This window comes from Hippocampus zosterae, chromosome 7, assembly GCF_025434085.1.
Source record: "Hippocampus zosterae strain Florida chromosome 7, ASM2543408v3, whole genome shotgun sequence".
Taxonomy (NCBI): Eukaryota; Metazoa; Chordata; class Actinopteri; order Syngnathiformes; family Syngnathidae; genus Hippocampus; species Hippocampus zosterae.
Window position 1 is genome coordinate 8,042,377 of NC_067457.1, and position 27,378 is coordinate 8,069,754.

General features: G+C 42.6%; 1 protein-coding gene across 1 annotated transcript in view; it reads right to left on the reverse strand.

The window, feature by feature from the left end:
- Nucleotides 1–27,378, reverse strand: part of dnah9 (dynein, axonemal, heavy chain 9) — a 113,709-nt gene that overhangs the window by 8,146 nt on the left and 78,185 nt on the right. Inside the window, exons 59-73 of the mRNA XM_052072036.1 lie at nucleotides 26,729–26,848; nucleotides 25,290–25,478; nucleotides 24,171–24,406; nucleotides 23,232–23,354; nucleotides 22,242–22,446; nucleotides 18,085–18,249; nucleotides 17,206–17,346; nucleotides 15,541–15,711; nucleotides 15,299–15,421; nucleotides 13,387–13,580; nucleotides 11,774–11,922; nucleotides 10,233–10,360; nucleotides 6,171–6,398; nucleotides 1,255–1,446; nucleotides 975–1,166 (exon numbers count right to left, since the gene is read on the reverse strand). Coding sequence (XP_051927996.1) covers nucleotides 975–1,166; nucleotides 1,255–1,446; nucleotides 6,171–6,398; nucleotides 10,233–10,360; nucleotides 11,774–11,922; nucleotides 13,387–13,580; nucleotides 15,299–15,421; nucleotides 15,541–15,711; nucleotides 17,206–17,346; nucleotides 18,085–18,249; nucleotides 22,242–22,446; nucleotides 23,232–23,354; nucleotides 24,171–24,406; nucleotides 25,290–25,478; nucleotides 26,729–26,848 — 2,556 coding nt within the window. The remainder of the gene's footprint in view (nucleotides 1–974; nucleotides 1,167–1,254; nucleotides 1,447–6,170; nucleotides 6,399–10,232; nucleotides 10,361–11,773; nucleotides 11,923–13,386; nucleotides 13,581–15,298; nucleotides 15,422–15,540; nucleotides 15,712–17,205; nucleotides 17,347–18,084; nucleotides 18,250–22,241; nucleotides 22,447–23,231; nucleotides 23,355–24,170; nucleotides 24,407–25,289; nucleotides 25,479–26,728; nucleotides 26,849–27,378) is intronic.

Sequence of the window (27,378 nt, forward strand, 5' to 3'; positions counted from 1 at the left end):
ATAAAGCACACCTTCATTGAATGGCCTGGTTTAAAACTGCTTTCATATATAGTGAGCACTGCATTATAAGGCGCATAGAATCGAAGCTACAATAGTGGCTGAGATTTGGCTATGCATCCACTAGGTGGCGCTACGCTAAAGGGAAATTAAAATGTTAAAAGAAGTCATTTTAACGCAGAGGTTGTTAAAAAATAAACGTCTGAATTACAAAGATAAAAATGTTTCATTTTGAGTGGCACTGCAAAAAAGTCATTAATTTTAACCCTGTTTGTATTTCTCTGTATGTTTGTTGTGGTGCAGAACTTGTTCATCTACATACAGGGAAACAAATTGTAAGGACTAACACGTTCAATATGAAAGTCTTTTGACACATCATTTTAATGTTAAACTATTGATTCGGTAAAGATTCTCTGGGTGCCTTCTGCTGTGCATTGCCGTTACTTTAATATGCTCTGCTTACCCAGATGTATAATCAGATCAGTTACCCCAAAACACAATGAGAATAAATGCATTGGGTGGTCAATGAAAACATGATTACACGGCACCCTCGATATATTATTATGTCATGCATGCGCAAATATATTTTGGTAGTAGTAGTAGGTGCCTTTTTTTTTATCCGGGTAGGATATGTCCATACCCATACTGCAAGTTTGCTAGTTCCTTTCCACCGACTATAGTAACTTTACCTCTGAGAAATACTTTGAAAACTTCAATCTGTTAAATTGTGGGACCCATCTGGGATATTTATTACGATTGATTTTGCGTTCTCATTTGGAAAAGGAGCTGACTAACAATTCAATTCGAGCAATTCTCCACCGTCAACAGCGTGTTGAAGGATAGTCTTGGCCATACATCCCAAACCCAGTGCTACAACTTTAAAAAAAAAAAATCTAATCAGTTATATCTTGTTGAATTCCGTGACCAATTTGAGTGAAAATAAAACAGCGCGGTAAAAGTCACAGTGTTTCCTTAACCTGGTGATAGCTGTTGTAGTCCATGTTGCCAGGCAAAGGGAAACCCGGTGCTAGACACAGATCTCCTTCCATCATCTCGGGCTTTATGAACTCCTCTAGGTAGGTCCCGCATAGACGCCGGTCCCAGTCATCCGTGATGTGACCCCCGTACATGATCTCACCAAAGAGGTAGCGTAGATCATCATAGGGCACCTAAGAATCAGGCAAACGGTCGGAGCATCGTAACGCTTTCCCGAATAAATACAAATGGATTTTGTTTCCACGCAAAAGCCGAGCTCACCTTGGGATTCGCCTCCAGGTAGTTGAAGAGGACATTGATTGAAATTGTGAGGTCTCCTGTGTTGAAAGGGTAGGATCTGTTCCATCCTTGAGGACCAAATTTCCTCCTCTCTGCTACCACAGCATGGAAGTAGCAGAGTGCAAAGAGGATACTTTTAAACTCATTCTCCCTTGCGCACATTTCCAGCGTGTCCTATAAAAAAAAAAGTTGGTAGAAACAAAAATGTCTGCTTCAAAACAACAATTAAGCATTTTGAAACCATATTTGCGACACCCAGAATCAATGTTTGGCCACTTCTGTCTTTCCACATGGACATTTGTTGGTGCAGGCGGTTGGTTCTCTTTTCCATGAAGACGAAGTTGCCAAATGTTTGCCAACACCCTCACCCATACTAGCATAAAGTGCAATTGCGCTGCTTTCGACTGCAAACATCACCAAAATTTCTTTTTTTTTAATGTAATTACTGCAAAAGGAGAACTGGCGTTGTTTGGAGACTTCGTTTCGCACGGAAACGTGACCAGCGTGACGATGAGCGGCTTCAGCAGGCGCCTGCTGCTATTGCTACCAACAACACAGCTTTAAATTTGGTTTTTCAGTAAATTAACACCGAACAAACATAATCTTCATCACAGTATCTCCCTTCACTACTTTACGAAGGTCTCCTGACTGCTTATGGTAGGTTGAAGTCTCTCCAGCTAACTTAGCTTCGGATAGCTCGCTGCCAGTGTCTCATTGCTAAGAAGCGACTAATGTAAATACGGGAAATGGGAACAAAAAATAAAGTCAAGTCAAGTCAAGAGTATTTCCAGAGCACTTTCAAACAGCCATTGCTGCATACAAAGTGCTGTACATGGAGCAATTTAACATGCACAATAAACAGTTAGACAAATCAGTAATAAAGGCGGTAGAAAGTACCAAACAGTAAAATCAAGAACAATTTTTTGTGCATTGTTCAGAATTAACGAATTAATCAATAAGAAAACCATCCAATCAAAGAGTACCCAGCATATAAAGTAAAAATATCCATCCATCCATCCATCCATCCATCCATTCATCCATCATCTACCGCTTATTTGGGGCCGGGTAAAAATAAAGTAAAAATAAATAATTCTAATCGAAATTGAATGGATCGTCTCACGCAAGCGATTTGGTAGCATTTTTTTTTTTTTTTGCAGAAACTTGCTTTGTTTTTCAGCGATGCAAACAGACGCATTTTGATGAAGCAAAATAACAAAAAAAACATGAATTGCCTTGGTAAAAAAAAGACAAATGGTCCGATGTGTTTGTGTCGTCACCACTTAACAGTTTGCGGGGTGTGTAGACTGCAAAAAAGCAAGACAACGGGATCACCTTTTAACTGTCACAACCTGTCAGGCGCTTCAAGCCTCCATCTGTCTCCTGAGATCATTATTCTAGACAGGCTTAATAAAAAAACATGAATGGCAATGTAATCTCTGGTGGAAAAGGGACTGTTAAATAAGCGTGCCAATAAAGTCTATACGGAACGAAGGGCGCTGGATTCTATTCATTTCATCAATATGTCATGGGGAGTGTGACGATGAGGGCTACTGCGGCAGTGCCCCGGGGAGCTGACTCCTACGATGCACATGCTTGCCCACAGCGCTGCCGCATACACACTCCTTCTGGAGCTTTAATTAACATTCTGCACAAGACTCCCTTTTGCTCCACATAGACGAATGAGATGCAAAGCCTTTCTTTTCATGACCTGAGTACTCAAGAAAAATAACACGCAGTCAGATAATCAAGAGAGACAGAGCCATCGCAACACACTGGTACACATACATGCAGTGTAAATTTTTTTTTTTTTAATCGGTATGCATGAACTGCCTGTAATTTGACAGATAAATGAAAGTTGTTAGTTTCAGCAAAAACACTATCTGTGTTCTATCACACAATAACAATCTTTTTATTTTAGTCTGACTCTGAATAGGAAACAAGATAAAGAAGATGTACAATAAGGCAAAAAAAGAAAAAGTAATTTCTTTGGCTTAGTGGTTTCAGCCTTGCGGTTGGGCTACTCCAATAATCCTTCAACCTCACGTCAGTGTACATCATTTCGCCACTCCATAAGGCAGGGCTCACGAGCATGTTGCCTTTGTTAGGTAGATAAACATCAAGAACAAGCTAAAGATTGCGAAATGGGACAAGGAGAGAGCTGAGCAATGACAGCGAAGAGCTGTGGTGATGGAGAGCAATACAAAACTGATAAGAAAAAAAAAAAAAAGCTAGAGGTCAATAAAGTGCACTGAGCACGATGACGGCAATGTGTTCCAGGAATTGGCTGGTCACACCATTAAACCAAACAGAAAGTCAGAATGTGACTTTAGTTGCATTTAATGCTCGCATGTGCCATGTTCACATCTGTCCTCCATGGGTATGAAACTGTTCCAGGGTGAGTGAACGGGCCATCTGCTCACGGCTTCATTTGAGCAAATTGGCATCTTGAGGGCAACATTGGAATGAAAATTGGCATATGCTGTGTCACCTGCCGCTCTCAGCCAAAAATAAATAAATAAATAAATAAAGGAAGTAAATACGTGAAATAAGGGCAGTGTATATCATCATGACCTAAAATCTAAAAGATACCCAAAAACAACAAGAAAACTATCAAAGGTTGCTCTCATATTTATTTGTTGTAGTCACTGACTCCCGTGGCCTAAATTGGCAGAAGAATGGCAAAGATGAATGCCTGCAGTGGGCAGTGAACAATGTGCTGAAGCAAATAAAATTCAGCACGGAGTTGAAGCTACTTTAGTTTAGGACAATATTTGAAGGATTTGAATGCCACAAAATAGCCAAACATTTGGGGAGATCAAGATCTCACTTCAGGTTCGATCATGGCCATGGTCACTTGCCAAAAACCACAATTAAAGAAACGATTAAAACATAATTTTAGACATTTTGTCATCAAAATGGGGGAGTTTTACTGAAATGATTCTTTTCCCTTGCAGTTTGAAGAGTCATTCCAATCCCATAACTGTCAAAGGGACTGCTAATGCTATTCAGTACAGCAATATTCGGACCATGTTAAAAGATAAAATGATCAATATTTTTTAAATTATCACTGATATATTTGGTTTATTTAAACTGCAAGGCAGTTTATGGACACTGTGAGGCTGGTATCGCTGAACTCTTTCGGTCTCCGTTGAACGAACGGCATTATTATATTGTCGCGGGCCTCTTCTTGAAACATCGGGTTCAGTTTTCATTTGTTCACAGCCTGAAAGTCTTGCCATGAATGTCAGGGGCTCTTAAATGGGTAAGGGACGGGTCATGAAAGCAATTACTGAAGTGGCGAGTAAGGTAGGCGTAGGAGGAGCAAGTGGGCCGACTCGACACTGTGGCAATGATGCGGCCGTTATTGGACCCATTGTTCTCGTCTACCCACCCATGTCCCTCTACTCGGTTTCTCCGTTTGAACCCAGACGGCCGAGGCAGTCGTCGCCCTACAAACCCTGGTTTCTGTTCACTGTTTCTTCCTTCGACTTATTTCCCTGCCTCTGTCACCAAGTACTTACACATGCGTGGTTCAGTTCATTTACATATCATGTATTATTATTTTTTTAATTTATATTTTTATATTTTTCGTACTATAAGATAAGATAAGAAATCCTTTATTAGTCTTGCAATGGAGAAATTCCCAATTCACAGCAGCAAAGTTATGAAAGGAAGAAGTAGAACAACAAAATATAGGAGCTGCTGGAATGCGCTTTAGAGTGTAAGCTCCTGCCTTACATTCTAAAGCGCAACGATTTTTTGCATGGGGCCACATGAGAACCAGAAAATATTATGGAGAGCCGGATCAAAAGGGTGAACTAAATTCGACATAATATTAATTGGATTTCTTTATTTAAAAAGCAGTATTTTGCATTTTTTGGCACGTTTTTCAGACTTTAAGAGTACATTATTCCGTCATATCAAACGGGATTTGCTTGACCCGGCGCGACTGCGGGCTTCCGTATCGTCTCCGCCTTCCTCCCTATGTTCTGCAACTTCAAGTAACTGTGCCACCTGGCGTTGAAATGCCCGTCATTACAAGTCCAGATGAAATGAATGCAGTCGTGGACATCGAACCTTAATTGTGTACCAACCTTCGGCGGGCCGGATTAAAAAGACCAGCGGTGGCCCGTGGGCCATAGTTTGCCCACCTCTGGTGTAAGGCATGAACTCAATGAATGGCCTATTTTAAAACTGTTTTCATATATAGGGTGCATAGAATATAAGCTACAATAGTGGCTGCAGTTGCATTATAAGTCCACTAGATGGCGCTACACTAGAGGCTAAACAATACAATACAGCTTTATTGATATCGCGCTTTCACAACCGCTGCAGCTGTAACAAAGTGATTTAAAGAAGCTATGTCCCCCCCCCAAAAAAATATTGATCCATACATATAAGGCGCATCGGATTATAAGGCACACTGTTTTGGAGGAAATATAATGCTTTTAGAGAGCCCCTTATAATGTGGAAAATACATTACATACAAAGAGCGGAGTTCATACTTTAGCCTCTAGCAACGGCCCTGGATACCTCAAGTACTAGCCATCGACACTTCATACATACGTGATATTAATATGCTGCAATTGTGCGGAGACGTTCTCACTCAAGCGGCGGGATTGTTTTCACCGGGGGGTCGTTTATGAGGAGATTGGTGAGATGACAAGTCGACAGCGCGAACACTGGACAACACCGCGTCTCAGCTTGACGTGTTGTCAAACATGTCGCAACATCCCACTGACTGAAGCGACTGGATGATTTGAATCTTCGGGAAGGTTTTAATTTATTTTGTGCATGCACATACTTTCATGTTTTTCGACTTTCTTCCCTCCAAATTGTGCTCCTGTTAATTGCGAATTTCTCAATTGTGAGACAAATAAAGGGTTTCTTATCTTTACCTGGTTGAAGTTGTCCAGAGCTTTGTGCAAGTTGGCATGCATGCCGGTCGGTGGCTCATTGGTGATCTTGATGGAGTTCTCCAGGATGCCCTGTGGAATGATGTGTCCCTCAGGGGTGGAGGACGGCTCCGCACTGACAAAAACCCTGAAATTCTCATGGCTTCCTTCAGCTCGCTGCTCGAGAAGTTTTTCCAGAGTACCCAGCCAGCGAGCCACCAGGTGGATATTCTACATGGAACAAGACAGCAGTTTAAAAAGCAAAATTGCGATATGAAAGACTTCAGGCTTCAAAACAATTGAAAACAACAACAACTCCCCCCCCCCCCATACACACACAATAACTTGCGCTTCTTGGTTCTGAAACTGCCCATACAATTTATATTTGTCACGACAACGAACAAAAAGGAGGAATTAAATTTGGTATCTTCCCCCCCTATCACCCTGACTTTGAAGTGGCACTAAATTAAACGGTACACAGCACTTGAAACCAATTCTCGAGATGCTAACATTAAGCAACCACTCTCGCTTGATACTTCAGCCTGACTTTTCTGCAAATTCATCTGGCGAGTACAGCCCGGGCAGCGGAGCTGACTTGTATGATCACACAAGCTCGGATGAGCTCAATTTTCCATCTCAACTGTCTTGACACTTACAGGACATCCCGTGAATGATAAGCAGTCAGCCGTGCCCCCCCCCCCAGACCAACCTCCCAACACATTTAACCATGCAGCACTGCTCATTCCCTAAATCTAATTACAGCACTAATAACTCCAGTCATTAATTCATAAGCCTCTTTACTTTCTCATTTCCATTTGCTCTTCATATTTAATCTTCCTTATGATGGCTGAAGTTAGCCATTTTTCCAGGCGAGGGGACACGATAGAGAGGAATGTCAGTTTGTCAGATTTTTTGGGAGACATTTAACAAAAGGGGGCTTGTGTAAAGTTCAAGGATATTATGAGAGAAAAAGTGAAGGGGGGCGAGGGGGGAGGCGTCAATGACAATAGCTGGAGGAGACAAAGTGATCAGTATGTTTTTCTCTTGGTGCTCTAAAGAATAATGAATGGGGATACAAATTAGAAGTCTAAATTCGAGCGATTTTTCATCAGGCTTGAGTACCAGCCCTTCCTTTTGGCATGTAACTAGTCAAGCAATAAAGATGTCGACCGAAGAAGTGAGAGAGGGCCTGACAATTTGTAACGGTAATGAAACCGTTCATCCCCTGGCTACAGAGTGTACAAGTGAAGAAAGACGGAGGCACTTGCGGCACCGACTAACAAACAGAACACAAAAGAGGAGCAGGCCTCTTGTTTCAGGGCTTTCAAATAGTGGGAAAGTTCAGGTCGACTTTAGTTCTTGCCTCCTCTTAGCTCATTCCCTCCCAAAGACGTTTAAAAACGTCTTTTCAGACTTGGTCCAGAATTGGCTGATACTGAATGAGTTTCAATGTTGCATCAAACAGGCATCTCTATTTACATAAAATGAATCTTTAAATTCCATCAGCAGCCACAGCTGGCAAGCGGTTTTGATACATTGCTATCCGATGCAAAGCAGAGAGGGAAGGCAAAAACGGCGGTTCCAACCGCTCATCACGCAAGCGAAGAGCGCACAATGGCAAAAGTGAATGAATGCAGGTGACCCATTTGCCAAGTGCACAGCTGAGCTCCGGTATGGAGGACGCAGCCGTTCGATATGAGCGCTGGACAGGGCAAACTGGATTGCGGGCCTGGTTGCAAGGGCTGTCAGAATGACTGGCGGCTTCGTCCAAATTCAATTATTTTTACACATTTAGAAAACAGCACATTCGCCTTTAATTTAAAGTTCAAACTAGGATGATTAATAAAAAACATGCAAACTCCACATTGGAAGGCCAGAGCTGGAATTGAACCTGGTCCCACTGCACTGTGAGGTTGACCCACCAGATCACCAGGCCGCCCTTGTCACATTATGATTTTTATTTATTTTTTATTATCCCCACCTCTTTCTGATACTACCCGCTAATGCGGTGGATTTAACAAAAAAAATAATAATCTGGCCAATTGATGCCAGTTGATTCCCACCAGCTGGCCCGTGTGGGATATTCAGCTCTAAACTGCTGGACTGACCCGAGCCCCCTGTACCCCAAGGGGGTTGCTTTCAAGGCTTCTGCGTCTCTTTGGCCCATCTCGGCAGGAGTTGGCCTTCTGCGGGATAATTACCCAAATGTTGAAGGGTAACCAACCACTGACCCGGCACTACCCTGATGGACCTGTGCCTGGCAGCAGGTGTGAATAAGTGAAGCGCGAGATGAGAGACAGGTGAAATGGTCAGGAACGGATCTGTATTTAATTAGAAGTACAGAATTAAAGTCATCATAGAGTTACAAGGCGAAATGATGGGGATGTGGGTGTAGGAAGAGAAATACAGGATGTTTGGGGTGGGGGGGTGAATCTAAAATCAGGTGATACAACTGGTAGAATAAGTGAGATAATGACACCCTCAATGTTTTTCTTTCTCTGATAGCCAGTGCCATGGATCTCGCTCTCAGCAGGCAGACAGATAGATGATGATAAAGCGAGTGGGTGGCTTGTTGCCAGGGGGACAATCCCTTTTTAAGCCTATTGATCTTAATTATTATGCAAAGGTAATTAAAACAATCACTCGTCTGTGCTATCCTTATTGAGTGGAGAGTCGGGGCATCCCATTTTTTTTTTTCCTCCTTGTCTACCATCCGGGCATATAAATACATACAGTATTAAAAGAAAAGTGTGTGAGTGTGTGTTGGGGGGGGGGGAGGGGGGCATGCATTTTTTAAAATATATTTTTTAAGTCCATCGATATTTCTCATTATAATTCCACCAAGGTTTCCACTTAAAATGCAAACGTGAGCCTTACCCCCTCCGATAAGAGGGGAACAGATACTGTGGCTGTAGATATTGTGCAATTGAATTGCTATTGAATGCCAGGGCTCTTCCAAGAAGAAAATTCCCAGAGAGAATTTGATTCACTTTTACATGCAGATAAACCAGGGACAAAGGCAATGGTATCATATGTGCCTTGCAATTCAATAAGATAATACATGTCATTAGCAATTAACTAATATGAAATCTTCGACTTTACGTACACATATGTATAGCGACCCAGTGGTCCAATTGTGAGCGTGTCAACCTCACATTGCAGAGGTTGCACATTGCACATTAATTCCAGCTCTGGCCTTCCTGTGTGGCGTTTGTATGCTCTCCCTGGGCCTGCGTGGGTTTTCTCCGGGTACTCCAGTTTTCTCCTACATTCCAAAAACATGCATGGCAGGCTTATTGAAACTGTACCCATCCATCCATTTTCTGATCCACTTCTCCTCACAAGGGTCGCGTGTGCTGGAGCCTATCCCAGGTGTCTTCGGGCAGTAGGCGGGGGACACCCTGAACCAGTTGCCAGCCAATCGCATGGCACACATAGAAGAACAACCATCCACGCTCACACTCACACCTCGGGACAACTTCCAGTGTTCCAATAATTTGCCATGCATGTTTTTGGAATGTGAGAGGAAACTGGAGTACCCGGAGAAAAACCACACAGCCATGGGGAGAACATGCAAACTCCATACAGGAAGGCCGGAGCCGGAATCGAACCCTGCACCTCTACACTGTGAAGCCGACTTGCTCACCAGTCGACTAGCTGGCCGCCGGGACAAAATGTAATGATTCACAAATTCTTTGGACCCTTATTCAATTGAATACAAACCAAATCTAATGAAATTGATGAGCATGATTGTTTCTCTCAAAATATTGAATATCATGCTTAAAACACAATGCCCCCCCCCCCCCCCCCAAAAAAAAAAACTGTGACGGAGGAAACAAAAGGGAAGAATGCTAAAAAAAGGTTTTGGAACATTCCACGGGTGAACAAGGTTAATTGGAAAACAGTCTTACAGGCGTAATGAGTTTGCATCAAGTGATTTCGCATACGGACAATCAGTAACAGTTGGCAGCTCTGGAGACGAGTCAGTGAGGTGATAGATGGAGTCACTTTAAACGAGACGGTTTGTTTAATTTCCATGTTGACTATAGGATGCTTCTAATGTACCTGCAGTATGATCCAATGGCCATTCTTCGCTGCCAAGTCAAGGACTTGTTCAGCCATGGCCTCTTGACCTTGACCCAGAGACACATTGTGGAAATTCTTGTTGTCAAAGGTGAAACCAAGCTTCCTTCCTGAAATAAACACGTAGCGACATGTAAATTTGGTGCTGAGAACCACTCATCCAATGTGCAAGTTAAGCAACTTGCTGCTATCATCCCAACAAAAAAAAGTGTCATTAAAAAAAGAAAGTAGTAAGAAACAAAACAAAAAAATAATAATCCCTAGATTCGCTTCTCGTTAAAGGTGCGAGCGCTGTGCTGACAATCACCGCGCCAACATGGCAGTGAAAGTGAGCTTCTCATCTAACTCCCAGTAAGACATTAAAAAACTTTAATTTAAGGAGAAAGTAAATGGCTTCTTACCTGTGTCGCCGAGATTGAACAAGACAATTAGTTTTGTGGCATTACAACGTCGAACCTAACCGGCAGACAGATAGCAAGCCCCCCCCCCCCCAAACGCCCCCTCCCCTACTGAGGCCAAAATCATTTAATCAGTGCCAGTATATTCCAAATGAAAATTGCAATGATTAAAGCCGTCGGTAGCTGTAATAAAAAAAAAAAAACACACACACACACACGCCATGGCGGCGTGTCGTTCAGCGACTGTTCCAACCAATGTGCTCTATCTATCGCAATGATATGATAACTTTCAGCTTTCATCCACTCAGCATGAGGTCTGCTGATATTCAATTAGCACACCCCTCAAAAGATGAGTTCCGGGAGAAATCCGTCCCCGTTATCATATTAGCAAAGGATTTCATCAAGGTTCAAGGTCTGTTTGCTTCATCTCGAGCTGATTGAATATGATATGGATTTGTTTGTTTAACAGTGCGGGCTTTGAACCAAGAAAGTCAAATCCAATCGCAATGGGCGGGAATCAACGTGTTGAATTTGTGTCATACAAATATTAGCAGACGTAAGGGGGTGGGGGCTTTCTTTTGGGGCTAAGGGTTCATTAGTGCGGCATTAAAAATATCCAGACTAAATTATTGGGTAGCCAATTCAGAAGACCATTACGAGACTTTCCGCAGTATGTCAGCCAAAAAAATAATAATAAATAAATAAAACATTGGAGCGCATCCACATCATTCAGAACTGTAAAATAACTGGCATTTACTTATCTGCCGGCCCTCTTTCAGCGTTGCCGTCATCTCATAAATAGGTGACCTTTTGTATAATCCCCTCAATCTAACCCAGTCTTTTTCACCGTGATGGTTAATATAAAAGAGAAGACGCAGGGCAGATGTGATGGAACAACTGCTGTTCTCGACGATAATCTGATGGCGTTGCAATCAAGAGTAGCGAGAAGCTACGCCCGCACTTCAACTTCAATAGTCTGCTTCGTAAAAATCACACTTTTTTTTTCCCCCCACAATATGAAGGAATGACAGCTGTGTTCACAGTATGTATGCTCTGATAAAGCCCCCCCTATGCCGCGAGGAGGACTTATATGGCTTATTAAAGATAAAACAGCGAGAGCGTTACCGTGTTTCTCCACATCCTTCAAAGGATCGACTCCAGGAGAGAGGATGAAGAACATGGGCGTCGTCGGACTTGTTTCTTCAAAGGACACCGCAAAGTCCGGAGATCTGCCAATCACATACTTGCCCCCTAGTTTCTCCTCCACAAAGTCTCTGCGGGAGGGCGGGGTGGGGTGGAGAGAGAATGGGACTATGCTATCAGCAGCACATTTTGGTATCTTTGACAGGTGTCTTCAAAGAATCGGATCGTATGGAGGGACAGATTTTTAAAGGTAAACCGCAATCTTAAACTCTCATCACCATTAGCATTCCCCCCCTCCCCCTCCCCTCTGACATCTGGGAAACGATTTCATTGCAATTTCATTGCATTGCAATTTATTATTATTTTTTGCTTCACATCAAATACATGTATGGGATGGGAAATATATGTGAGTTGTGTGTGTTTGGGCAGCCACCATACAATGTATCATTTTAATGATTTTGGATTTTTCATCTTTTGGATAAAGGCGTTTTTTTTCCATTCTTTTTTTTTCTTTCGGGAGGGGGCATGGACTGACAAACTGAGGGCAGTTGTTAGAGTGGTGACATTCCATGTCCCTCGAGCTAGTCTCTGTCAGCGGGAATTGGACCGCTTTTGGCCGCCGCTCGGCTCACAGAGCACCTGACCCCTTTGGCCCCTCCCAAGTGGTTACCCCATTGGAAGGGGAGCTCGGCTGGTCCCCATGGTTGCAGGCCTGGCCACAACCTGCTCGCCAGTGAGCACCACCTCCAATTTTGGCTCTAAATCACAGGTGCCAAACTCAAGGCCTGGGGGCCACATCTGGCCCACCACATCATTTTATGCGGGCCGCAAAAGCAAATTAAAAATGTCAACTTCCATGAGGCTTGCTATAATCTCTACCAAAATTTAACATTTCATAAATCATAAATAAGAGACATATTGTAAGCATTTCCTTGGAACCAAATCCCTCCACGACAGTAACTGAAATAAAAGTTGAGTAAATTGTTATTATTAGCTTTTTTATTTGGTTTCAGCCATAACGGCCCTCCAAGGGAAACAGTAATTAAAATGTGGCCAGTGACAAAAATGAGTTTGACCCCTGCTGTAGACTGTACAATTAATGCATTTGATCGCTTTGTGAGGTTCATCGATTAAGACTTTAAGATGTGCTGCTGATCTATGCGTACCAAATCCAGTAGACACTTAAACAGCTTCTTCCCTCTAGCCATTAACTCCTTAAACAGTCACTGACATAGTCACTCTTCTTGCACCACAAAATGGTATTACAAAACTACTGGTATACTCTAAAATGGTTCAATGATTTTGTTGTTTACGATGATACTAGTGCAGCGTGTTATACCGGAGACAAATTCCTTGTGTGTTCTACATACTTGGCCAATAAAGATGATTCTGATTCTGATTCTGATTCTGATTCTGAAGCTATTATTGTGCATCAGGCAAATGGGTTGGCAGTCAAAAGTGAGAAGGGCTAGCAAAGTTAAAACCTTGAGGCAACGTTCAAGATGTTAAATGTTTAGCATTTTAACAAATAACACGGGTCAGTCAAAGCATCGCAGATCAGAGAGCAAAGGCCAAGCGATCATTGCGCCTCTCACCTCATGGCGTATGTCATGCGGTCAGGCCTCAGGGCCCTCATTATGCACAGTCTCTGGAGAGAGGTTTTATTCTTCCACTCTTGTGGGAATTTCTCTTTTTCCGGACACTCAGACTCCACAAACTTCTTCCAGCGTTTGGCCGAGCCTTCGATGTCTCGGTCGAGGTTCCTGAACTCGTCCATTAAGCACAGCGACTGTTATTTGATGGAAGGAATGGAGAGGAAAAACTAATGTTAAACATGTTTCGACACTTCATGCTTCACAGTGCAGTCTGGACTGGACTGACATGTTATATGAACACTCAACCTTTTGCTCTAACTTTAAGCGTAACTTTCAGACATCTTATTGGCAATTTTTCCAAGTCATGTTACAATCAAGGAGTCACAAACCAGATTTGTTCACACGCGTAAGGATTGGTGAGCTGAAATATTGAATATGTTGAACATTTGCAGGCTGCATGGTGGTCCAGTGGTAAGCCTGACAGTGCAGAGGTACTGGGTTCAATTCCAACTCCTGCCTCCCTATGTGGAGTTTGCATGTTCACCCCAAGCCTGCGTGGGATTTCTCCGGGTACTCCGGTTTCTTCCCACATTCCAAAAACATGGATGGCAGGCTGATTGAACACTATAAATTGTCCCTAGGTGTGAGCGTGGATGCTTGTTTGTCTGTGTGCCCTGCGTTTGGCTGGACATCAGGGTGTCCCCGGCCTACTGCCCGAAGATGGCTGAGATAGGCTCCAGCATGCCCTAGTGACCCTTGTGAGGATAAGCTGATCGGAAAATGGATGGATGGATTAACATTTCCAATGATTAGCTTCAACCGCTTTGTAACAAATCCAGGAGGGGGAAAAAAAGACAAAAAGAACCACTGTTAAATAAACTCCGCACCCCTGGATAATTGCTCAGGATTATCTTTGGGTCTAAAATGCATTTAATCGCAAAGGGAGAAAAAAAAATGCTCAAAATTAGTCAAATTATCAGCATGGGCATGTTCATTGTTGCGTAGTAAGGTAATACCCCCCTCTGGACTTTCAATAGAGTAAAATAAGAGGTAAAGGTTGGAAAGAAAATGGCATAAGATGGATGTGCAACAGGAAAGGGGACTGAAAACTCAGCCTTGAAGGTTCTCAAGAGGTTCATTGGCCGCTAATATCATCAAGAGCACTAAACAATCAAAGTATCAAGTTCAAGAGAGAATTCCATCACTTAGTCCTCGGCATTAGTGCAGTTCAGGAAAAGCTGTCTCCAAACCCCGTAAGTGGACTTTAGCTTAAGATACTATCCGTGGAGTAGAGATTGAAAAATTCATTAGTGTAAAAGGCTAAAGATGCGTCCTGCCATTTCATTGAGTTTGCTGCTAAACAAATGTGACAAGACGGACAACCTCTGCTCTTTAGGGGCGAATTAGCAAACGCCTGTTCTTTACAGAGGCTTTTTTGGGAGAGGTTCGGGTTTTGTTCATGTGTCATCCAATGTGCAATGATAATTCAGAGTGACACGGGGCCGCAAAGATGAGCCCGGGTGAAACACGGGCTGTCAGAGCAGCGGTTAAGATGATATGAAGAAAAAATAATTACGTGCCCCGTACACACAGAGAGACGAGTAATCATCCGCGCTCACACCAAGGGACAATTTAGAGTGTTCAGTCAGCCTGTCATGCATGTTTTGGGAATGTGGGAGGAAACCGGAGTACCCGGATAAAAACCCACGCAAGCACGGGGAGAACATTCAAACTCCACAGAGGGAGGCCGGAGCTGGAATTGAACCCGGTACCTCTGCACTGTGAGGTCAACGGCGCTAACCACTGGATCACCGGGCCACCCTACTATGATATGATTAACATCAATTAATTCTACATGGGCCACACAAATTAATATACAACTAAGTACTGTATCTTTTCTATATTTTGGTACCTTGATTCCTCCCCAGGAATGACTGGAAAGAAACTCCACCGGTGATGTTTCGGCGGGTTGGACAGGATATCGCAGAAGGAAATCCAGCTCAGCAGGGTTTATTTCTTTGTTCACTAGTAGAATCTGCAGATATGACAAAGAAATTTTGAAATATTGCGCAGTGTCTTGAAGCACACGCTGCTGGTTGATTCAGGTATTCGCAGCATTCAAGCAAGTCGAGATGAAACCAGCCTTTTGCTTACCTGGAAGGCAACCTGGGCAATGTACGTGAGTTTGTCACACTCAAACAGGCCTCTGGTGGTGTACTGGAAGACTGAAGAAGTGATGTTGTCAATTAAGTTGGACACCCGCTGCTTCAGATCATCGCCGGGTTCAGCCTTCACAACTGCCTTCTGAAAGACCGCACTGAAAGCCTGCAGAGGCACAGGGGCAGGCATAATCAACATTCTTCATGAGACAATGCTGACTGATCAAGTTACTATTTTTCCCAAAAAAACTTTTATTCACTATAACTAATACATTTAAAACCAATCAAATAGAATGAGCCATGGATCATAGAAAATAATCAGGATGTTTTGCATGAACCAAACTCTACCCATTAGCCATTAATTGCAGTGAAACAAATATAAAGTACCTACGGAGGTTTGATCAAGACAGTCTAGTCCATTCATGAGGACAATGCAAGAACTGTATCAAAATATGGAAAAGATTCCTGAACATCCAGAAAAAGGTACACGCTGGCATGACATTGTCTGGGAGGTATTCATTTCATTCATTTACGATTGTGTTCGGAGTTCATTCATTCATTCATTTTCCAATCCTTTTTTTATCCTCATAAGAGTCGCTGGGGTGCTGGAGCCCATCCCAGCCGTCTTCGGGCAGTTGGCGGGGGACAACCTGAACCGGTTGCCAGACGAACAACCATCCACGCTCACACTCACACCAAGGGACAATTTTGGGTGTTCAATCAGCCTGCCATGCATGTTTTCAGAATGTTGGAGGAAACCGGAGTACCCGGAGAAAACCCACGGAGGCCCGGGCGAGAACATGCAAACTCCACGCAGGAAGGCTGGAGCTGGGATCGAACCCACGACCTCTGGACTGTGAGGTCGACTGGCCCACTCGGCTGCCAGAAGTCAAGTCTTGTCTTTGCACATACCATGATCAGTATTCGAACCAGGATTGTTTAGGCCACAGTGCAGGGGACTGACCACTACATGATCACGGCGCGTGTTCGGAGTTGACAAACTAAATTTATGCCGCGCTGTGTTTCTTCAAAATCTCGTTTTGCTTGCAGAAGAAAATATTTTTAACATGGCCTTTGTGGATTGGTACATGTATCCAATGACAGTGGCCTGATTTAATTTCATGTGAGCGCCTTTACGAGTATGGAGCCATTGAGATTTGTTGTTGTTTTTTTTCAAACAAAAACTTCAATTGCCGAGACTTCGGAATTGTGATTCCGTACTCATTTCTATCAATTTAGCAATGATATACTTTGACCTAACCTGGTGTGATAAACTCACATCATAAAGTCTTTTCCTCTCATACAAGTTGTCATTACAGACTCAAAAGTGTGTTTTTATTTGATTAAGTTTGAAAACTAGACCGGAACAGGGACGCAGCAACTGTACTGGTGAGAGTTGAGGGTGATTGCAAACCATATCTCAGACCGCCTCTTCTTCGAGCTTGCCGGCTGACAATATGAAAGACGTTAAGCTCTACATAACTACATTAGGGAGCCACAAACACAATAAAACAGGGCAAAGAGCATAAAACACGGTGAGCAAATGGAAGGAGGGAGGTGGGGCAGGCGGGTGGGGGCAGGAGCAGAGGAGTGAGTGTGAAGAAAGATCTCACAGAAGGGCCCTTGAGGGGTGTGGGAACATGGCCAATAGATGGGCTACCTTGAGAGAGAACTGGTACATGGGGTGGATTTTATTGAGGTCGTTCATTATGAAGTATAATAACGAAGCCCGCGCTGCTGCCGCTCTGTAGTGCTCCCGAGCCTCATTGATTTTGCCTTCTGTCACCTTCGATTCTTTTACCTACAATAAAACAAAAATCACACCCCATCAAAGAAAAAAAGAAAAAAAAAGCTTGAAATCAACACATTTATGCGCACATTCCAGTTTCAGAGCAAGGGTGTCAAACTGATTTTTGTTGCAGGTGCACTTTGAAGTTACGTCTTCCCTCAGAGGGCCAAAGTCATGTTTAATCATTACATAGTATTGTGATTTGTACACAACAAATCGATGGATTACTAGTTTTGAAATCAATCAATTATATGTTTGTTGTTTGTTCGCTTATTGTTCAAGTGCGTGTCAACAGAGTCAGAAAAGTTATCGCAAAATGTCAATTTTATTTATTACACCTGACAATTTGACATTCTGGTACAAATTTAAGAAATGATCACAGAAGTTGACACACATGATCTGCTTTCGCGGTCCACATGAAATGACGTGACGGGCCAGATCTGGCCCCCGGGCCTTGAGTTTGACACCTGTGTTTTAGAGGATAGCAAGATGAATTTATGCAAACGTGAAAAATCAAGAAAAACATTTCGTAGAAGCTTTTCTAATTTCACATTTTTGGCCAAAAACGATCTCACAAAAAGTGACAATGAGTTCAACATTTGTTTTTCTTTTTTTTTGTTGTTGTTGTTGTTTTTAACACGTAGAAATGTCTGTGAATTTATGCTTGGGACTCAAAATCGAGTTATGTCATCATACAATTCCCATGGCCCAGCAAAAAAAACTAAAAAAAAAAAATGTAAGCAACTTCACTTTTTCCACAATATCGGTGGCGGTGCGTTTGGTCGTCTCCAAGTTTTCTACGAGCGCGGTGTCACCCAGGAAGTTCCCTGAAGCCGAGGACAAGCGAGAGAGCAAGTTATCCTCCAACGTCTTCAGAGTGATCTTGAAACCATTCTGCTGTTTGGTCAGGTCAGACTAAAAGAAACAGAAACATCAAACGTTTTTCCACCAACTCCATTATTGCTGAAACATGCTGCATGTTGTCAGGCTCCGTTTTTTTTTTTTATGTCCAATATTAATCGGATGCGGTTGTAGATGCTTGAGGTTCAAGTCAATATATGACATTCATACCGAAGGGCGTGTCAAAGGCAGAGCTAATCAATTTCCTATTAATCGCTATTCACATGCAAGATGGGAACGGCCGGGGCCAGATTAGCCAGTTTCCCTTTGGAATGCTGTTATCAAACGTCTGCCAAACTCTGCAACCTACACCTTGGTGTGTCAAGTCCAGCAAGAAAATAAGTCATGGGGCTTAGGTTGACCACATCTGCAATACAGTCTGCTTCTTTTAAATTAGCCACAGAGTCATTATGGATTCAATTAATATGCATATAGAAAAAAATGTTTGGCCAGTAATGTTTTTAATCCACAACATATTCACTGTGGAATAAAGCTCTATCCCAAACGTGTTTCATGTCTTCCTGCAGGCGAAAACAATTTCACATGAGAGCGACATCAACTTCTCCAAGAACAAAATCAATAGCGAAAGATAACTTCTTTTTTTTTTTTTGCTTCATCCTTCTTCGCCCTCCATCACGGGGGTTTTGCTGTTATTGGTACACTTGTGTGACGATTTCCGAATGTTAAGTTTGCATGGTGACCCACTTTCACCTCGCACCCGAATCATTAATGAGGTGCTTCTACTGCTCTACCGTGGCGTATACTAATGACAAAGACATTCATTACCTATCTTCAATCACAGCAGGTGAGTTGCGAGGTTTGCAGATCGTGCTGCTTAATTGCTCTCTTTACGACGGCATTTCCTACCGTGGTGATTAAAGTTATTTTTGCGCCGTTGTTATTCACTAATTTCGCTTCTGCTTCTTGTGAGCATTTGGATTTATGACTCGCTCCATCGTCCGCCCCCCCTCAAAAAAAAAAAAAAAATCACCTTTGACAGAAGTGCATGTAATGCGTGGCCTTTTTAAGAATGGACCTGAATATGCTGGACAAAAATCAGTTTGGAATGGAGGAGATTTTACTGGAGGATATTTGGCCTGTGTGAGTCACCGGTGACCTTCTATTGCCCACACTCGTGTGCGCCTCAGAGGAAAATGCGACCCACTCTCAAAATATTCCCCAAAAAGATCCAATTACAAGGCTGAGTATAGCGATTAGCTGTCCACTGGCACTTGCAATTACCCCCTGCTAGGCAAAAATAAAAAATAAACAATTAACCAGTCAGCAGAACACCCTCATTAGGATTTAAATATTTTGGAGGCAATCTATTATTTTTTTCGGCAAATGAACGCCATAGAGCCATCCTGTGAAAGGTAATTTGGGATGTGGAGCATAGAGACTCTCATTAACAAACAAGATCTTGGGTAAAAAAAAAAAAATCTTCAGGAGCGGGACAACACATAAGAAAGGAAGAGAAGTCGTAATTGTGGCATACGGTTTTAGATGAGGCCCCCCCTCGGGAGCCCTGCGAAAAGCCAACTTGACATTATAAGCTCCTTAGCCCTTCTTTGGTGGGGTTAAATGAGAGCTCTTGTGGCTCAGTGGCAACACAAACCTCATTAAAGGTATAATGGTGCAAAGTCATTCAAACGGTTACAAACAGGTACAGCCAATTTGTACTTCGCTGTCAGATCTTTTTTTTTTCATCATCATATCATTTGTATGCACACAATGGCATTTTATTCTGTTTTCAGAAAAGGTTACCCACCCGCTGCCACCATTCTCAATTTTCAATGTTAATTTAAAAATGATGAGCGAGTTCTACATCTTGTTTTTTTTTGTTTGTTTTTTTGCCTTGCCTTCTCAGATAAATGCTAATTAAACAAACTTCATTAAATAATATCTTGCTTCTTCAATTTATTTTTTTTGCTTAGCGTGTCAAATGTTGAGCACCCCGTCACATCTGCACACGCATTTTTAAATTGATTAAAAATGCTGACTTATCCACGGGTGAAAAGCATCAAGGTCGGAATATAGCAAACATATGGAGGTTCAATACAAGTTAATATGATTAAAAATAAGCAGGACTCAAGACAACCAAAACTGTGTTTTCCTTTGCATGAATGATCCCAGATAATGTCTTGACCCAACGAAAAATGCCGTCATGTGCAAGTGATGACAATGGTCGAATAAGTGGTCAAAAGTAAAGAAAGAGCACACACCCGTAGACACTAACTACTTGTCCTCTCAGGTGTTATTCAGAATCTGGAAAATAATTATTTGTTGTTAATGTGCACTTAGATTTTCTTTGGATCTCAGATTAAAAAAAAAAAAAACTATCGTGTAAACGGTCCCCACGTCTGTCCGACCCATTACTTGAGTTCCACATTGACTTTTGATCCCTCCAACATCCCAGCCGCAAACGTTTTAAGCAAAGACAAGCGTTGCCGCACTTGTCAGAGGAACCGCGGAAGTGCTTCAGCGATTTGTCTAATTGCCGTGGTGCTGAAGCTCCACCAGCCAATCCCTTTCAAACACGCTGACATAAAAAGAGCAGATTTGTTGATGAGACAGTCGTGGGGCATCATTAGGTGCTGGAGCTTTGATCAAGTGAATTCTCACTTAATCACTTGCATTTACATTCAATCCATGGAATATGCTGGAGACATCGTGACTGTGCGCTGCTCATTAATCCTCAAAAGTACACCAGCGGTGACAGCTTAAAGGTGCAGCTGGTTATCAACTGAGTAGAACCATAGTGTTATTCTCATGGCTGGAAAAAAGGGTGCTTAATAAGGGCCGTCACTTACATCTCCGGGAACATACACCTCCGATGATTCATTTTGAAGAAGTATACACAAATATATGACGATAAAAGAAGTCAAGTAAAAGATTTGACAAGACAACTACGAGCGCTACAATTTGTCCTCTTTTTTGGTGTTAGCCCCGTTAGCCGCACTGGATTGTGACGAAAACAAGACATGCTTTAATTGCAGACTTTCATTTTTAATTTGAAGGGATTTGCAGTATATCTCGGTCTTATACGCGTCCCGGTTTTGAATGACGGGAGGGGGGGGGGCAAATAAACTTTGCTAGCATTGGATAGCCTCAGATTAAACAAAGTGTCCATGAGAGAAAAAATAAATAAAACCCTCAGTCATAAACAGATTTCCAACCAACTGTAATTCCAATGTCCGTATTATGTATCAAAGATCTTGTGTCCGATATATCAAGACTCGGTTAGCGATGGCTGACGATGCTAACGCTAGCGTCATTATCCAAAAGCAGCAGCATCCGAGTGAGCGATAGAATTGTATTGTCAAGAACTCTGAGATTCTCATCCCTACTTTGGACTTCGGGAAAAAAATATGCTCATATAAAAAACCGAACACCGTATTCTGATGTCTTCACACACTTCTAAAATACCCAAACTGTATGTTTTAAAAGTTACGCAACACAAACTTAATTAGCTATTAGCATATGGCCCATTATTAAAAGATAAAAATCGACAAGCATCAAGTAAAAGAGGCAGCAATCTCCCTAAGCGAGGGTCCCAGTAATTATCAACTACTTTGTGAGCTGCTCATGAAAGACACCATCTGAACATTCAAAATGACTGGACCTGTAGCCTTTTGTGGTGCTTCCTGTGATATGCTGTTTCTTTGTTGATGAATTGGTTTAAAGATGGGTAATAATAAGCATGAGAGCTACATCTTATTTTTATTTTTTTTTTTTCCTGGTTTAAGGAGGACCTCGGGAGACCTTCGTCAAATGTTTCCTTTCATCACCACAAAGCCGACAGTATTACGGGAGAAGGAGCTAAGGTATGCTCCTTTTGGAATGATTTTAGTTGTGTCATAGCTCCTGGTGACCGTGACAGGTTCCAATTACAAGTCACCACACTCTTACGTGATGGTGATATATTCGCGCTGTGTCGTGAACTCCACTTTGCAGTGAGATGGTTTGATCAGGCAATGCTTTTTCCCCGCCCTCTGTGGGATCCGCACCTTCAGCTCCTCCAGGTCAGGTCTCTCCATGCTAACCACGGCTGCCAACAGTTGGTCCTCCAACCCGTCCCTTGTCACCGTGAAATTTATCAAAGTGCACTGGGCTTGCAGCTCCGGTTGGTAATGAGGACTGGCAAGTTTGGTGTGCAGAATGAGGCGGAAGCACGGGTTGTATTCGCATTCCTTGTCGCCAATCTTTATATACCTGTTAAAAAAAAAGAGGTCTGTTTAATGAAAGCTTCGGAAAACCTGATATGAAATATGACTTATCTCATATCAACCCCTTTTAAGATGGTCAAGTCCTTGACATTTAAACAATAGGGCATGAACATTCTGTGTTTTACGGCCCAATAGATGGGCGAAAAAAAGAATAACCCCTAGCTAAGCAGTAAAATAAAAATGCATGTGCTTTTTTTTCTCCTTTAACTATGCCCTTTTCGATTTAGGATGTTACCACTTCTTTAAAATCTCAGTGTCAAAACCATAAACTACCAGGTTGGGATGTAAAATTCAAATATCTCTATTTGGGATCTTTTAAGTTCGTTTACCTGACAGGCCAGTGGAGGCACTAGTGGTTAACTCATTCAGTACCAGCCAATTCTGGACCAAGTCTGAAAAGACGTTTAAAAACGTCTTTGGGAGTGAATGGCTTCAAACCAAACTGCGGCAGCGTTTTTACTTTCTCTAACACCTCAGTTCATACTACAGCTGTTTAGTTTGCAATTAGTTTCCAGCAATTGTGCCTCAAATTTTCCGTTTGAGCAGTCACACAAACCCCCTGAGCATTCCTTGGACCACAGTGAGCAATATCAGACATGCCCACGGTAGCCAAACCAGTATTCACACCCCGAATATGTTTCAGGTGGGAATTCCAACCATTTGATGAGCCTATGTGCAGCTACTGTGTTAAATGTTTCATGCCAAATATCTGAAGTCTAAGAATTGAAGTCTAAGAAGTAGTATTTGATGTGTATTTCAATGTTTTCTTACCTGCCCTTCTTAATGGTTTCTCTTCCTAGTAGAGGTCCAAGAACAGGATCCAAATATTCTTCCAAATTCTCAATCAGAACCACATCGCCCTGTGCTAGAGCTCTCTCTATGACGTCCAGGTACCTTTTTTAAAATAAACGAATCGCAAGGTAAAACTGTGAAGAAACGGATACCTCCTCACTTCAGTAGAGCAGTGATTCCCAACCAGTGTTGCGCGACACATTAGTGTGCTGTGAGATATCATCAGGTGTGCCACGTAATTTGGACCAAAACTATTTTATTTTTAAAAAAAACGTTTGTTAATGTATCTTAACGTATTTTCTGTACTATAAGGCACACCAAAAAGCATTCAGTTTTCCTAAAACCTGACAGTCCACTGCGCCTTATGTATGGTGTCAGCGTCTTTTTATATTCCCCAATGTGTTATTTCCCTGTTTGTGTGTTCCAATGCCATCTAGTGGTGATTATGAGTAGGAACACATCTTCAATACTTTTGTCTTTCATTTATTGTCTTGTCATTGCCATTTGTATTGATATGTTTCATTTCCGTGTTTGTGAGCAATTCACATGGCTTTGTTACAGCTGCAGTGGTTGTGAAGGCTCAGTATAAATAAAGCTTTATTATATTGTATTGTATTCCCTTTAGCGTAGCTCCATCTAGTGGATGCATAGTGAAACCGCAGCCACTGTTGTAGCTTCTATTCTATGTGCTTTATAATGTAGTATAACCTATATATGAAAACAGTTTCAAAATGGGCAATTCATTGAAGGTGCACCTTATAATCCGAAGCGCCTTACAGTGCAAAAAATACGGTAACCCATGCATCCACTTTTTATGAATCAGTTTGCTAAGTGGTGTGCTGTGACAAATTTCCCGATGGGAAATCTGTACCTTGGTTCAATAAAGCTTGGGAAACACTGGAGTAGACAACAACTTACCCTCTCTGCCCAATGCGGGTGACGTGCAGACGTTCACCGTATTTGGTCTTAATCCACTTGATGCCCTGCAGCTGAGGGTCCACCATGAGGGGCCAGCGCTGACAGGAAGTAAGAATGGTGGCATTCTCAGTCGACATCCTGTCTGCTGGTAGTCCCTCATTCTGCCATGTGGCAATGTCAGCATCATCCGTGAGCATGGTTAATGGGTCCAATCCGGGTGTTACTGGTATGGGATCCTTGGAGAATATTAACAGATAAATAGAGCATTATCGGAAATGGTGAAAGTACTGCAGTAAAGAAAATAACTTCAAGTCTTTGAGACTTATCAATAGCTTCATGCTCATTATATTTATATGTTGTTGTTGTTATAGTGATGTGTGGCTGTGCGTCTGCCAAATGGCGTCAAAAGTGGGATTGTTAGCCGTGAGCCTAAGTATGGCTTGGCTCTTAAGGTGATCCCCGAGCAATAGGGCTGGAGGTGAATAGATTGAAATTGTCCACTTGAGTGGGTGATGCGCCCACTCCTGAAAGGAGAGGGTAGTATGACATGCGTCAACATCATCGTTGTTGTGTATGTGACCTGGCTATCAAGTGAAATAGCCATGGCTATTTTTGTGTCATAGTAAGTTTTTAAACCTTATTCAAATCCAGTTTCAGGGAACGGCCAGTCAAAATATTGTGGCAAATGACATGTGTGCATCGTAGCGATCTACAGCACCGGTGGCAAACTCAAGGCTCGGGGGCCTAATCTGGCCCGCCACATCCTTTAAGTGGCCCGCGAAAGCCAATCATGCATGTCAACTTGCATGATGCTTCCTAAAATCCGTACCAAAATTTAAAATGATCATATGTAATAAATGAGCGCTGTTGTTGGTATTTTCTTGCTTCCAAACCCCTTATTACAGTCATAATGGCCCTCCAAGGGAAATGACAACTCCAATGTGGCCCGCAACAAAAAATTATTTTGACACCCGTGATCTACAGTATGAAAGTCAGAATGGCACTTGAGTTAGTTGAGTCACTTCACAACATATTTTTTTTGTTCATTTTTTTTGTAAAAATGTGATTGAAGTGCATGGATATTGACAGTAAGCAATCAGACAAATAAAAGCTACCCACCGTCAGCTGACTAAGATAAGGCTTCCAGGTTTCAGCCATGAGTTGTAACCTGTAGTGTTTGGTGAAGTAACCCAGGTAGGAGACGAAGGCGGTGATCAGAAGGACATCGCCGCACAGTGTCTTTTCCTGTTTTTTGAAACATTCAATAGCGTCCGCCCAGCGTACGTTCTCTGACGCCAGACCTCCCACCTTCAAAAACAAGACGCACCGTCATTCCCAAAGGGTTTCCCATCATTTCAGATATAAATTAATCTGCGGTCTCGAACGACATAAGAAAATATCCTCACAAACAAGTTTGCCACCTTCAGGTCCACTTTTAATGGGCTGTTATATCCTTTACTGCCTCTCTGCTCATGTAACAACACTTTCACTCTTTACTGCGGCAGCGATGCCATTCTCCTCCAGGGATCAACAATATTCAACTTAATATCCGAGCTTTTCCAAACTTAAGTGACACCGCCTTTGGGTGCCGCAGTAACTTCTCTAAGCATACATCACAAAAACACTGCACGCTTCAGCATGTTGGCAACATTTGCATTGATATTTGTGACTGACTGAAAGACAAGGCAAGGAAAAAAAATCTCTCTATTATTGCAGCTGTCAGGCATTCTGCTACCAAATAATAATTTAGATTAACTGCGTCAACGGTCCGCTTGTTTGTTTTGTTCCGGTCAGCAGAATTACACATTATGCATATGTGAGTGAGAGAGATACTAAACCTATGGATTTGCATTTGAGAAGGAGACAGCATAAACTGCATAAGGATTAATACATTGTTGGAATGGCATCATCTTAAAAAAATACATAAAAATACAAAAAAAAGTGTAATTGTATGTAACTACTATGACTCCTGCTTTGAATTTAGGCTCCACAAATGTGTGTCTTGTGTCATCTCCCCACGTACTCGAACCCCACATGGCTAAACCCGGATTTGGAACAACCCAGTGTCGTTCCAAATCACATCTTATATTGAAACTGCGCAACACCTGCTGACAAAAAGAAGCAACGGCATAAACAAAACATCCTCAAGAAGACACTCACTCTGAATTTCATCGTTTGCTTTCAAAACTTGGCTAGAGAGGTGTATTCTTTTGTTATGATGTTATTATGAGTTCAAGATGGTGCCGCCAGAGTGGCAGCTCCTCTACTTTCTTCCTTTCATAACTTTGCTGCTGTAAATTGGGAATGTCTCCGTCGTGAGACGAATAAAGGTTTTCTTATTCTGATTGTTATTATGTGCAGCAATAAATGTCGAACTTCAATCGGGACTGATCCCCAACTAGCAAACTATTCCGCTGAATGCAAATGGGGACTGCGCTACGTTCGGCTGTCACTTTGCCCGCATCCACGCTGATTGACTGACTGGCTCTGTCCATTTGAATCCCTGATTGTGCAGAGCTGTGTCGGACGAATGCATCGAGCAAAACGGAGATGCTCACCAGGCGGTTTGCCAGGGAAATAGTGTGCGCGGTCGATTCTGCTTCCTGTTGGCACTTCAGTTTGTCTGCGGTGGCTTTCTCAAACTTTGCTGTGAGCTTGGCCAGGTTCTCATTAAGGTGCTGGGAGACCATCAAACACGCAGGCACACGCACACACAAACACAACTCGTGTCAATTGTTCCCGAGCACAACATGAGGCATACAGAGACAAATAACTCGCCGTCGTCGTCTGTGAGTGACACAAAGTATAGAGCGAGCGAAAATTCGGGTCTGCAATGGATTTATTTTGTCACGTGGAAGCAATTAGCACAAGGACAAACGGGATTATTCTGCGTAGGCACACTGGTTCAGGAGATTAGTTTGAGGATTGCGTATTCCCCCCGTTCCTCACTTTTTAACCCAAATGATCTGACAGGGGTGTGTGTGTGTGGGGGGGGGGGGGGGTGAGAAATAACAAACAGAAGTCACGCTGGATCTTATTAACAATCGTCAGTGGAAACTCTGCAGGATTTGACGCGAGCGAGCAGACACCGCTGCAACATCCCGGGACCGCCCAGAGCTTTACGCTCTGCTGGGGCTCTCCGGCGCTCTGAGGTGGTGAATGTCAAGCGCCGCTGAGAAACAATTATTTACAGCTGCTATTATCAATC